The sequence below is a fragment of the Pan troglodytes genome, chromosome X (genome assembly GCF_028858775.2).
Source record: "Pan troglodytes isolate AG18354 chromosome X, NHGRI_mPanTro3-v2.0_pri, whole genome shotgun sequence".
NCBI lineage: Eukaryota > Metazoa > Chordata > Mammalia > Primates > Hominidae > Pan > Pan troglodytes.
Window position 1 is genome coordinate 127,678,793 of NC_072421.2, and position 13,995 is coordinate 127,692,787.

General features: G+C 34.9%; 1 protein-coding gene across 4 annotated transcripts in view; it reads right to left on the reverse strand.

Moving 5' to 3' along the window:
• The window catches only part of ZNF280C (zinc finger protein 280C), a 65,983-nt gene that overhangs the window by 27,055 nt on the left and 24,933 nt on the right, over positions 1–13,995 (reverse strand). For all 4 annotated transcript variants that reach the window (XM_016943894.3, XM_063804881.1, XM_016943896.3 and 1 more), the window contains exons 5-9: positions 13,767–13,903; positions 9,786–9,897; positions 6,677–6,847; positions 6,424–6,530; positions 733–950 (exon numbers count right to left, since the gene is read on the reverse strand). In XM_016943894.3, coding sequence (XP_016799383.1) covers positions 733–950; positions 6,424–6,530; positions 6,677–6,847; positions 9,786–9,897; positions 13,767–13,903 — 745 coding nt within the window. The remainder of the gene's footprint in view (positions 1–732; positions 951–6,423; positions 6,531–6,676; positions 6,848–9,785; positions 9,898–13,766; positions 13,904–13,995) is intronic.

A 13,995-nucleotide genomic window follows, 5' to 3' on the forward strand; every position in this document is an offset into this window, starting at 1 on the left:
TCTCTAAAAGGCTTCTGAAGAGAAGGAACTATGATGTTCAATGGCAGAGAGTACAATATAAATGGACATACCATTTTCAAAGGGCTTACTAAAACTTTTTGCTGAATTTCAAAGTAAAGTTATTCAATGTAAACAACAGTTTTAAGACTGGGTCAACTACTTACAATTATTATGAATCACTAAAGAAAATAATCTTGAAACAAAGTGATAATGTCATCAACCTACATAGCAATCATTGTGAAGGTTTGGGTTTTTATCTTTTTTCACACCTCCAAAACACTTCTCTTTGGTTTTGGTAAACGCCTGCAATTTATTTTAAAATGGAAAAATTTGAGCTTTAAATAAGGTTAGTATGGAGGAGGTCATGCTGCATAGGGTTCTTCTTGTGACATGAAGAAAAGTAAGATTCAAAGTCAGCTAGAAAATATAAGTTTCTCATGAAACCGCCTAGTTCAGTAATAAATGTAGGGAAAAGAAGTAGTTTTCCCCTAAATTAAAATACATTTTGTCTTTTCTTAAGCTATCTGAAAACAAAACAACTAGGTGGATCCTGGAGTCAAACTCTCAAAATACAAGAAGAAACAAAAGCTTTTCAACATGATAATCTGCCACTGTTCTTAGTAGAAAGTATTAGAATTAATTACCGAGGATGGCAGAGCAATGTAAAGATACTATATTCTTATCTGTCATATCCCAACTTTCAAACAGAAATAAAAATAAATATTTACATACCTAATATTATTTTTAAGAACTTTCGAGCAACTGAAGCATTTAAAGGTTGTGTAAGTCTTTGGCTCTTTCTCAGTGACTCCTTCATGCCTTCCATAATAAAACTCATTGACTAACATGATCAACCTTCCTGTCTCTGAATCAGTCTTGTCTTCATCACATGGACGTTCTGATTTAACAATTACTCCCAAAAATTTAGTTATCATGTCTGGACAACAACGCTGAAAGAGGAAAAAAATATGAGCCTTGTCTATAGCTCTTTTAAAGATTAGATACCAAAAAATGATTGTGTTTACACATCTAAGGTCAGATGATATAAAACTACGCTTGGCAATGTATCTAGAAAGATACTCACCAAAATTGTGGCTTCCATTTTTACATATTCTTAAAAAATTCAAACAATAAACACCTACTATCTTAATAAAGGAATAACTTCAAAAACAAATTGAAAACCTTAAGATCAGGGGATGTTTATATATCTAATATTTTTTCCTTGCAATTTTTCTTTTTAGATGTAAATATTTAATAATATTTTTCTTGGCCCAAAATCACCCATTTCATATCTGTGTCAAGATACAGCTTACATGCTTATACACCACTGGTAGGAATGTAAATTAGTTGAGCCACTGCAGAAACAGTTTGGAGATTCTCAAAGAACTAAAAATGGAACTACCATTTGACCCAGCAATCTCATCACTGGGTATATACTCACTGGAAAATTAATCGTTCTACCAAAAAGACACCTACACTTGTATGTTCATTGCAGCACTATTCACAATAGCGAAGACATGGAATCAACCTAGGTGCCCATCAACAGTGGACTGGATAAAGAAAATGTGGTACACATACACTATGGAATACTACACAGCCATAAAAAAGAATGAAATAACGTCCTTTGCAGCAACATGGATGCAGCTGGAGGCGATTATCCTAAATGAATTAACACAGAAACAAAAAACTAAATATCTTATGTTCTCACTTATAAGTGGAAGCTTGTAAGTGGAAGCTAAACATTGGGTATACACAGACATAAAGATGGAAACTACACTGAGGTCTCCAAAAGTTGGGAGGGAGGGAGGAAGGCAGGGGCTGAAAAACTTCCTATTGGGTACTATGTTCACTATTTGGGTGACAGGATCAGTAGAAGTCCAAACCTCAGCATCATGCAATATACCCTTGTTAACAAACTTGCACATGTACCCCTGAACGTACAATAATTAAAAAAAAAAAATAGCTTAGGCTGGGTGTGGTGGCTCATGCCTATAATCCCAGCACTTTGGGAGGCTGAGGCAGGCGGATCACGAGGTCAGGAGTTCGAGACCAGCCTGGCCAATATGGTGAAACCCCGTCTCTATTAAAAATACAAAAAAATTAGCCGGGCGTGGTGGCACGTGTCTGTAGTCCCAGCTACTCAGGAGGCTGAGGCAGAAGAATTGCTTGAACCCGTAAGGCGGAGGTTGAAGTGAGCTGAGGTCGCGCCACTGCACTCCAGCCCGGGTGACAGAGCAAGACTCCGTCTCAAAAAAAAAAAAAAGCTTAAAAGGTAGTTTTACATGCCATTATGTATAAGCTTGATTATCAAATAACACAGTAATATTTAAGTGAAGCCTGGTTGGAACTAGACTTTGAGCACAGCTAAACTGCCATTCTCCAGACTTACCATGCTAGAAAATGTGTGGGACACAAAAAAGCATCAGTTACATTTTGAATATCTCAACATATTCTATCTAGAATGCCTAAATATCTGAAGGGGAAATCAAGACATCATATAAACTGATCCTAATGTGGAATACTTTCATATATAAGCCTTTTTTATCCAATGAGATGAAACTAATTTATTTATTGTATATATTTTACAGTTGTAGAATTTATCTAGAAGAATTCTCTAAGAATAACTGGATAAAAAAATAGGAGAAACTATCTGAGAAAGGGTTAAAATCCAAAATATATGAGAAATTCCTACAACTCAATAGCAAAAAACCAAATACACTAATTTAAAAATGGGCACAAGGAATTGAATAGACAAAAGACGACTTATGAGTAGCCAACACGTATGTGCAAAGGTGCTCAACATTGCTAATCATTAGGAAAATGCAAACCAAAACTACAATGAGCTATCACCTTACACCTATTAGAACAGCTATATCAAAAAGACAAAAGATAAGTGTTGATAAGAATGTGGAAAAACGGGAACCATTTTACACTGCTGATGGGAATGTTATTGGTGCAGTCGCTATGGAAGACATGGGAGGTTTCTCAAAAAGTTAAAAATAGAACTACCATATGATCCAGTAATCCTACTTCTGTATATATGCCCAAAGGAATTGAAATCGGAATCCCAATGAGACATCTGTACTCCCATGTAGGTAGACTTCATTGCAGGGTTATTCATAATAGCCAAGACATGAAAGCAATCTAAATGTCTATTAATATACAAATGGATGAGGAGGATGTCGTATATACACACACACACACACACACACACACACAAATGAAATATTATTCAGCCATAAAAACAGGAAGAAATCTTATTTGCACCAACATGTATGGATTTGGAAAACATGCTAAAGAAAATAAGACAGTCACAGACAGACAAATATTACATGATTTCTGTTATATGAGGAATCTAAAATAGTCAAACTCATAGATGCAGAGAGTAGAATTGTGATTGCCAGGGGCTAGAGGGAGGGGAAAATGGGAAGGTATTAGTCAAAAGGTACGTAGGTTCAGTTATTCAAGATGAATAAGTCCTAGAGATCTACTATATAGAATAGCGCATATAGTTAACAATACTGTATTACATACTTTAAAAAATTTGGCCAGGTGCAGTGGCTCATGCCTGTAATCCCAGCACTTTGGGAGGCCAAGGTGGGCGGATCACCTGAGGTTGGGAGTTCGAGACCAGCCTGACCAACATGGAGAAACCCCATCTCTACTAAAAATACAAAATTAGCTGGGTGTGGTGGTGCATGCCTGTAATCCCGGTTACTCAGAAAGCTGAGGCAGGAGAATTGCTTGAACCCGGGAGGTGGAGGTTGCGGTTGTGGTCAGCCGAGATTACACCATTGCACTCTAGCCTGGGCAACAAGAGTGAAACTCTGTCTCAAAAAAAAAAAAAAAAAGATTTGCTAAAAGCATAGATTTTCTATTGTGTTCATATCACAAAAAGGTAATAATAATAAAGAGGGTAGGAGGAAACTTTTGAAGGTGATGGTTATGTTTATGACACAAATTGTAATGTTTTCATGGATGTACACTTAGCTCCAAACTCATCGAGCTGTATACATTAAATACAGATTTTTATAGGTCAATCATACCTCAATAAAGTGTTAAATAAAGACAAGACTACATACTAAATAAATACTAAATAAAGTGTTAAATAAAGACAAGACTACACACTAAAACAAGGGTGGAAAACAAAAGAAAAACTTTCCTAAAATCACAAAGTGAAAGACATTTAAAAAAAAAAAAAAGGACAAAGAAAGCATAACAAAGCATTGTGACAAAACTAAGACCAATTAAACCTATCAGACCAGTTAAATTTATCCTACCAATGAATATACATGGGTTTAACTCAACTTCTAAAAGAAAAGAAGTTTTCATATAGGATCACAAAAGAAAAAACTCTGGTGAAAGCAAGAAAGAACAAAAACAAAGTGATTTGGGAGGGTTGAAAGTAAAAGGATAAGCAAAGAATATAACAGGCAGGTGGAAACAATAAGCAAGCAAGGGTTGTGAGCCTGATATCAAACAAAAAGCACTGAACAGACAAAAAGGACACTATAAAAATGCTAAAGGGTGCACCCACAATGAATCGTAAGAGATGGATACATCTATGTCCTAAAGAGCAACACCATGAAACAGCATTGGAAGATATCAAGGGAAACAGTGGTAATGTGAGACTTGGATTCCCCTTTCCCAAACACACTCAGGGAGGTGAAAACAGCCAAAGACTCTAATACAGTTTTGCGTCAGAGTAAAGATGTTTGTATTTGCAATTTTAGAATTCCTTTTTTGTAAAATGCCGAATTTTAATAAAAATTTGCCAATCTGTGAAATAGTGAACAATTCCTTTTTCTAAGTTGCTTCTTTGCTTTGCACTCTTCTCATCACTTCTTTCCCACATATAATCAACACTGACTTTTTTCTTGCCTCCTTTGCCCCTTCCTGTTATTTACACTGGGCATGCAAAGAGAATACAGACTATCTTTATACACACATAACAGAATACTGTAATATCTACTAAAATATTTTAAGTGGCGTGTTACCTTAATCCCATACTCCATTAGTACTGTGAAAATTACCTAAAACCTAATTTCAAAGAGCTTCCTATATTAATAGAAAGCTAGAATTCATTTATAACTATATAAACTATATTATGGATTGAGTTAAAACTATCATTTCATATGAAATGCTCCATCATTAGAAGTTTATTTCTGAGTGTTGAAAATTAAAATGTAAGACTAAGGTTTTCATAGGGTAATGTGACATGCATTAAGTCACCACGGGCAAAAGTAAGGTTTTCACAGGGTAATGCGACATGGATATGTCACCATGGGCAAAAAATAAGGTAAACAAAAGGAGCTTTCACTTTACACAAAAGATTAAGCACCTAATAAAACACCTGCTTTACAGGAAGTTTGAAGAATGTCATAATTTAGTCAATAAAATATTGCAATTTGTACATTATTTTCATTTAAAATTAAAATGCAGGCCAGGCGCAGTGGCTCACACCTGTAATCCCAGCACTTTGTGAGGCTGAGGCCAGTGGATCCACTTGATGCCAGGAGTTCGAGACCAGTCTGGCCAACATGGCAAAACCCCGTCTCTACTAAAAATACAAAAATTAGCCAGGCATGGTGGTGCTATGTGTAATCCCAGCTACGCGGGAGGCTGAGGCAGGAGAATCGCCTGAACTGGAGAGGCAAATGTTGCAGGGAGCCAAGATTGTGCCACTGTACTCCAGCCTGGGTGACAGAGCAAGACTCTGTCTCAAATAAATAAATAAGTAAAAATAAAATACAATATGCATACACTGTACTGCATATGAACTTAATTAAAAAATTTAAATTGATACATAATGTTTATAAATTATTATGGGGTACATGTGATATTTTAAGTGCACAGAATATGTAATGATCAAATCAGGATGTCTGAGGTATCCATTACCTCGAGTATTTACCATGTCTCTGCGTTGGCAATATTCTAAGTGCTCTCTCCTAGCTATTTTTCACTCTACTTTGCACCAAACATTACAACTTATTCCTTCTATCTAACTGTATATTTGTGCATAATAACCAACCTCTCTTCCTCTTCTCCTACCCCTCCACACATACCCTTCCCAGCCTCTGGCAACTATTGTTCTACTCTCTACCTCTATGAGATCAACTTTTTTAGCTCTCACATATGAGTGACAACGTCCATTTGTCTTTCTATGCTTGGCTTATTTCACTTAACATAATGGCTTCCAGTTCTATCCATAACTTTATTTTAAAAATTTCATCATTGGAAAGGATTTTAAAATCTTATATAATCATTGTGAATATCAATTTTAACTTAAGTTACATGGAAATGCCAATACGAGGTTTCTTCTCTAAATATCTGGATAAACCAGCATTTACTGTATATCAATTTTCAATATTTTCAAGGATCTATAAAACATTTTTAACAATTGAACTTTGAAAAAAGTTTTACCTTCATGTGGTATTTCAAAGGATCCAAAAGATTGAACTGAACATTGCACTTTGGACAAGCTCTTAGGTAATCTGCTCCAGCATCATATGGAGGTGAGGTATTTGTACCTACAATAAATTAAGAACTTTTAAGACTCAAATCCATCTTTTTAAAACCTTAAATGACCACTAATAATGGTTTTAAAATTCATCACAATTTCTAAAACGTATATATAAATAATACTTTTTTTTTACATGTCAGATTTCATGTTTACCTTTTGACAGCATAACTTTGGAGGATGTCACTGGAGGAGAGCCAGTTAAAGGCAATGAAGTGGGGGGATTTATCTGAGGAACATCTTCACTGGTCTTTGGTTTTTTTGGAGTAACACTGTTTACTTTAGAAGTAGAAGGATGTTTTAACACATATGAAGTATTTTTCATACCTACAAAGATTTAAATAGTGAGAAAGATATTTGTAAATATTTCAGTATGGAATATTGCTGATGTAAAACTGCTACCAAAATGGCTTTACATTTAAAACTGAGCAAAAACAGTTTGGAACTAAGTTAAAGGTAATATAATTTAATAAGCATATCATACAAATGACAATAAAGAATGATTAAAATTTATATGAGCAAGCAGAAATTGCACTAACAGCTACTACTATGAACTACATATCTTTACTTCACAAAATATATACCCAAATTCTAAAAATGCTTTCAAATAAAGAAAACAAACAGGTATCATGAAAAAAGTTAGACCAAAAAATTCCAAGCTAAATAAAATAAATAAAATTTATAGCACAGGGAATACTCTAAGTTTCTACACATCAACTTATATTTAGATGCTTAAATACATTTGAGTTTGTAAAATATTTAAAAAATTTATTCCAAACGTTTAGAGAAACATTTTTAAATGTTTTTTAAAAAACTTAAGATGTGTAATGGAAAATTCAAGTTGGTTCTTTTTCCACCGAACAACCTAACAGGTGGTTTAAATTATCTTGTTTACTCCCTATATACAAAGTAGAAACAACTAATGTTGAATGATAATACCTCACTCATTCATATGAAAAGGTTTAGAGTTAGTATAATGACTTTCAAAGTATGTTCCCCTTAATCCAATGGGTCTATCTTAGAAAATGTAATGGGTATGTCAGATAAAGAAACTCTGCTTTTACGTTTTATTAATTTCTGCATAAATTTTATCTGAGTAAGAATTTCATTGCTAAAGATAGTTCTGAGTTTGAGAGCCACCAACCTTAAAGACCAAAGGATTATATAATTCAGGGCATTCCCAAGACATGTGGGGCTATTTAGGCTATAACCAGACCCAGCAAAAGTGATTTTTGAAAATAATATACGATTGTACTTTGTGATAAGGGTTCTAAAACTGCATGTCGTGTTTTAAAAGCTCACAACTGTACATTAATAGGAGAAGCAGTAGAGTAGATATATGCCAGGAAAGTAAGTATTACATTAATGGGTTCCTCTGTTAAATCTGTGTTTCATTCTTTGAGATAAAAATGATTTTTTCCTTAAACAGAAATGATTTTTTCCATCCTCAAAGCACATAATTACTGCCAGCTATATTGAAGGCACCTAAGACTAATTTTTGTGTAATCACTAACATTTTTTCTGAGATGCTTAGGTTACTTTAACAACCAATGAGTGCTAGTACTTTGGACTAGGCAACTGATTATATAACCAGCTGGATAACAGACTGTTTTAATATATGCTTATTTTAAGCATGATGAATCTAAGTTAAATAAAATCAACCTGAGCTCAATAGTTTTAAATTCTGACCCTTATAGCTTACTTATTTGTGTTGTGTTTGGCTTGCGGTGTTCCCTACCTCAACTCTTCTTATCTGTGCTAATAAAAATCCTATCCTCATTCTTCAAAATCAAGTTCAAATCCAACTTTCTCTAAGAACTCTCCATGATCATCTTAGACAGGAGTCCATTAATCATGCTTCTGAACATATAGCACATATTATCATGCATGATTATCATTCTAACAACTGTTTATTGTCAAATCCTTTAAAACTGATAATGCATTTTTCACTTTCCACTTATTTTATTTGGGCCTCAAAGAAGCCCTGAGATAAAGAGAGCAAGAATTAACATTTAATATCCAAATGGCTGGCTCATTTCAGGTCTGGAGAATAAATGCTTTATGTGAGAAAAATGAAAGTATTTTAATAATGTGAGAAAACTGAGGTATAAAGAGGTTAGATGACTTGATAAAAGCCACAAAAATCTTTAGAATAAAGGCTTAAACCTGTACCTTCCCAATCAACTATAATCCTATTTACTATTCAGGACAAAGTTCCACTCTCTGCTGTATTAATCTTAGAGAGAGAGTAGGAGTCACTGTCTTTACCCTTTGGAAGCTTCAAGAATTCAGACTTTTTCCATGAATAAAGATCATGTGCTTTGCAAAACCCGAGTTAAAACAACTGTTTTATCTCCCTGTTTGTTTCGGTTCTTGGCTATTTTACTATCTAGATAAGTGACACCTAGATAGGTGAATATCAAACCAAGTAATATAAAAATGGGAAAATATTTTTGGCATTCATATGACTATAATTTTTTTGTTTTGGTTTGGTAAAGGTTATATACTAATTTATGGGTAAATAATTACATATGCAAAAAAATTGTGTTCCTCTTTCCATTTAGTGAAACATATCAAACTAGGTAATATAGAGAACAGTAATTGCTTTGATTATAGGGAATTTTTCAATGAGACAAAATTCCTTTATTGGCATACTATTTTAGGTTAATGAAGAACTTTGTTATGGTGGACATCAAAGAACTGTAACACTTCAATTGGAAAATTTCCATTATTACTTCAAAGTATATTTACTGAGTACTTACCATGTGGAAATCACTGTTTCTTTAGTTCGTTCATTTTACAATACTACTCTATAATCATATTTAACTATCATATCCACATCATTTATTTGAATAGAAAGACATTAGCATATTGAGAAATCAACTATAACCATGCACGTTTTCTCATATTAAGTGTCTTCCAAATAATTACTACTTGTTTTCGCAGAGTATTTAAGGCATCAGGGGACTTCCTTGACTCACAGAAATTATATTAAGATTGTTCAGTCCATGGCTGGTTCCAAGTGAAAAAGAGTGCAAAGAATATGTGCTAGCCAACTTAATAGAAATAAATAAAACATTCTATCACTAAATACAATTTTCTATATCACCCAAGAAAGGCATTCAGGAATGATTAGCTCTATTCCATGTTATAATATATGAAAAACTTAACATGAAGGTATGGGCTTCAAAACAGAAATTCAATTCCATATGTATATTCGACAAGTCTCTTTTTATAATTTTTATGAAAGAGTGCTAAACCAAACCTTCTCTAAAAATTGCTGGTATGTCTTGGGATGGTGATAGTGATTCCTGGGTCGAGTCAAACAGTAAAATTGAAGAATTATCCGATCCAACTTGTGAATTCTTTGTAAAATCCTGTAAAAATTTACAATTATTTTGTTTCATAAACTTTTATAGAGATAAATTTAGCTGTATGTCAATACTATAAAGAATCTTAATAACTCAATTACTAATGTGGTATAAAACACAAAGGTAATTATTAGTCTCTGCCAAAATTAGCATCTACTGGGTGAGGAGTATATGGGAACTCTGCATTATTTTTGTAATTTTTCTGTAAATCTAAAATTAGTTTGAAATAAAATGTTAAAATTTAAAAATAATATTACGGGCAAAGTAGAGGTTATATTTTGGAACAACTTTTCTGCAAGGAAATTTTAGCAGTATCTATATCAAGGGCTTTTTAAAAAAAGTTCATATTCTTTGGTCCAATTATTCCAATTACTCCATTTCTAAGAATCTATGCTAAAGAAATGAAAATGTTTAATGAAGAATGATTTATAATAGCAAAAATTGAAAACCTGTATGTATAACAATAAAGAAATGACTAAATAAATTAAATGATACTATCACATAACATCATGTTTTTGGGAAATACCCAATGACAAAGAACAATGTTCCCAGTACAATGTTCAGTGAAAAATGAGGAATAGATATCAAATATATATTAATATGGTCCCCTGACTGATATACTCTAATGTCACCCTAACCATCTACAGAAAACGAAAATCAAAATACAGTATATATTCTTCCCTGTCTCTTTTCTAACCTATCCCTCCTTACACGATACTTTTATAATGAGGATATAAAGATTTTGCTTGCTTGTTTTGTGCTTACACTTTGAGAGATGATTAGGTTTTAGACTATGACTTAATTGTAACCAAGTGCAATCTTACCACAAAGTAAATATTTTCTCTAAATATTTTTTATTTAAAAGTTTAAAAGTGGAAAATATCCATTTGCAATTTCCAAAAATAGTTAACAGAAGTTCCTCTGAATAAAGGTAACACTTTCAACCTTTTCTGAGGTGACATCTCTGATAAATTAAGTACCACAATTTCAGAAAGCAGACACATTATTCAACAAACAACCTGTTAAATAATTCTCCAATTGGGAATTTCTTATGTCTCATAAAATATTTCAGAAAGATAACAAATGTAACAGTAAGGCAGACTAGGCAACAGGCTGAGATTCAGAAGACCTGTCCATTTATTTAACTATGTTACCTTGGGCAAGCCACTTCTGAGCTTCAAGTTATTTACCTTTCCAACTGAAATAAGAGCCACTAATAATTATGTATTTAAAATGTACTTGCCTCTTTCACAGTACATGTATTTTATTAATAGTTGTCATAACAGTATGAATAAAGACCTAATATTATCTCACATTTTATAAATAGGTAAACTAAAATTTCTCGTAGTTAAGGTTCCCAGTACAACCCAGCCTGTTACAGATGAAGGAGCTGGAATCAGAACTAAGGTCCGCCTGATTACAAAGCCTGTGTCCTTAAGCTATATCTTTAAAAGAGATAATAATAATACTCACTTTGAAAGAGATAATAATAATACTCTCCTTCCCTGCCTGAAAGAACTGAGATACAGATAATGAAATAGATTTAAATTTTTAAATAAAATTTCCTTATGTAGGATTCTCAATTCATTCGAGAATATCTGTCTGTCATTCTCAACTCTGGCTGCACATTACAGTCACTTGGAGAGTTTTACAATGTCAACACAGTGAAGAGCACAAATGTCTACGACAATAGTTTTAATCCCACAGATCCCTGAAAGAGACTTAGGGAACCGTAAGGGTACACCACTGCTCTAAGGCAATGCTTCCATTTAAAAAGTACATACTTAATGGGGCTGAGTGCAGTGGCTCACGCCTGTAATCCCAACACTTTGGGAGGCTGAGATGGAGGATAGCTTGAGGCCAGGAGTTCAAGACCAGCCCGGGCAACACAGTGAGAGCCCCATCTCTAAAAAAAATTAAAAGCCAAATTAGCTGGGCATGGTGGTGCACGCCTGTAGTCCCAGCTACTTAGGAGGCTAAGTGGAAGGATCGCTTGAGCCCAGGAGTTGGAGGCTGCAGTGAGCTATGATCATGCTACTGCATTCCAGAGTGCGTGACAGAGCAAGACCCTGTCTCTAAATAAATAAAGTATATGCTTAAATGTATAAATGGATGTGTGTATACACATGTTTAAAATTCTGGGTTAACCTGGATTGAAATACCAGATCCATCATTTACCAGCTGTGTGTCCTTGAGTGAATCATTTATCCTCTCTGAGCCTGAGTTTCCTCAACTATAAAATGGTAATAATAATAGTGCCCATCTCAGCTGGGCGTGGTGGCTCACGTCTGTAATTCCACACTTTGGGAAGCCGGGGGGGGGGGGGGTGGCAGATCACCTGAGGTCAGGAGTTCGAGACTAGCCTGGCCACCATGGTGAAACCCTGTCTCTACTAAAAATACAAAAATTAACTGGGTGTGGTGGTGCGTGCCTGTAATACCAGCTACTCGGGAGGCTGAGGTAGGAGAATCTCTTGAACTTGGGAGGCAGAGGTTGCAGAGAGCTGAGATCACATGACTGCACTCCCACCTGGGAGACAGAGCAAGACACCGTCTCAAAAAAAATAAAATAAATAAAAATTGTGCCTACCTCATAAAGATGCCATAAGAATTAAATAAGATTAGCACAAAGACTTGTACATATTAACAGGCCAGTAAATGTTAAGTATTATCATTATCTATTACTTTTATTAAAAGTTTTTAAAGCTAAACTATGAAAGTATGATTTCAGAATAAGCAATAATGACTTCAGAACACTCTTTCCAATTTAAGAACACTTGTTTCAGTTTATTAACTTAAAAATGTTGCCATTATGCATTATTCATGTTGCGATACATTTTAATTTTTTATTTTGTTGTTGTCTTTTTGAGATGGAGTCTCACTCTGTTGCCTGGGTTGGAGTGCAGTTGTGCGATCTCGGCTCACTGCAACCTCTGCCTCCCAGGTTTAAGCAATTCTCCTGCCTCAGACTCCCAAACAGCTGGGACTACAGGCATGCGCCAACACGCCTGGCTAATTTTTTTTTTTTTTTTTTAGTAGAGACGGGGTTTCACCACGTTTGCCAGACTGGTCTTGAACTCCTGACCTCAGGTGATCCACCCACCTCGGCCTCCCAAAGTGCTGGGATTACAGGCATGAGCCATTGCGCCCAGCCTTTATTTTTTTTATTAAATAGAGACAGGGTTTCACCATGTTGCTCAGGCTGATCTCGAACTACTGAGCTCAAGCAGTCCACCTCCCTCAGCCTCCCAAAGTGCTAGGATTACAGGTGTAAGCCACTATGCCCAACCTGATCATACTTTTTCACTCATATTTAGATAGTATAGTTTTCAATACTGTATTTAAGCATATTAGCTGATTTATTAATATGTTGGACAATTCCTGCAGTTATTATTTTGGGTTTTGGTTGAGTTATATCATAAAGATGGGGATTATTTTTCTACTGAAATGGTAACTAGCTATGATAGTTCACAATTTTTGGGGTTTGTTTGTGTTGGCTTTTGTTTTTTTCTTGAATCAGGATCTCACCCTCTCACCCAGGCTGGAATGCAGTGGTATGATCTTGGCTCACTGCAGCCTTGACCTCCAGGGCTCAAGCAATCCTCCCATCTCAGCCTCCCGAGTAGCTGGGACTTACAGGTGGTGCACCACTATGCCCAGCTAATTTTTTGTATTTTTGTAGAGATGTGGTCTTGCCATGTTGGCCAGGCTGGTCTCGAACTCCTGGGCTCAAGCGATCTGCCTGCCTTGGCCTCCCAAAGTACCAAAGATTACAGGCGTGAGCCACTGTGCCCGGCTGACAGATCACAATTTTAACTCAGTATTATAATAGCCAATGTGTCCCTGAATTAATTGTGTAATTTTATAAACACTTACAGGTTTAGATGCATTCTCAACAGTAACAGAGCTTTGTGAAGATTTAGATACAAGATGAAATCTAGGCGAGGCAGCCACTGGAGTCGATGGTGGGTCTCTGCAGCGTTGACTTGCAGTCCTGAATATTTTAGGAATACCTGTATTTTAAAATTATACAACATATTGAATATATTTCTATACAACCAATTATATCAAAATTTTTAACTTTAAAATTGAAATACTACAGTAA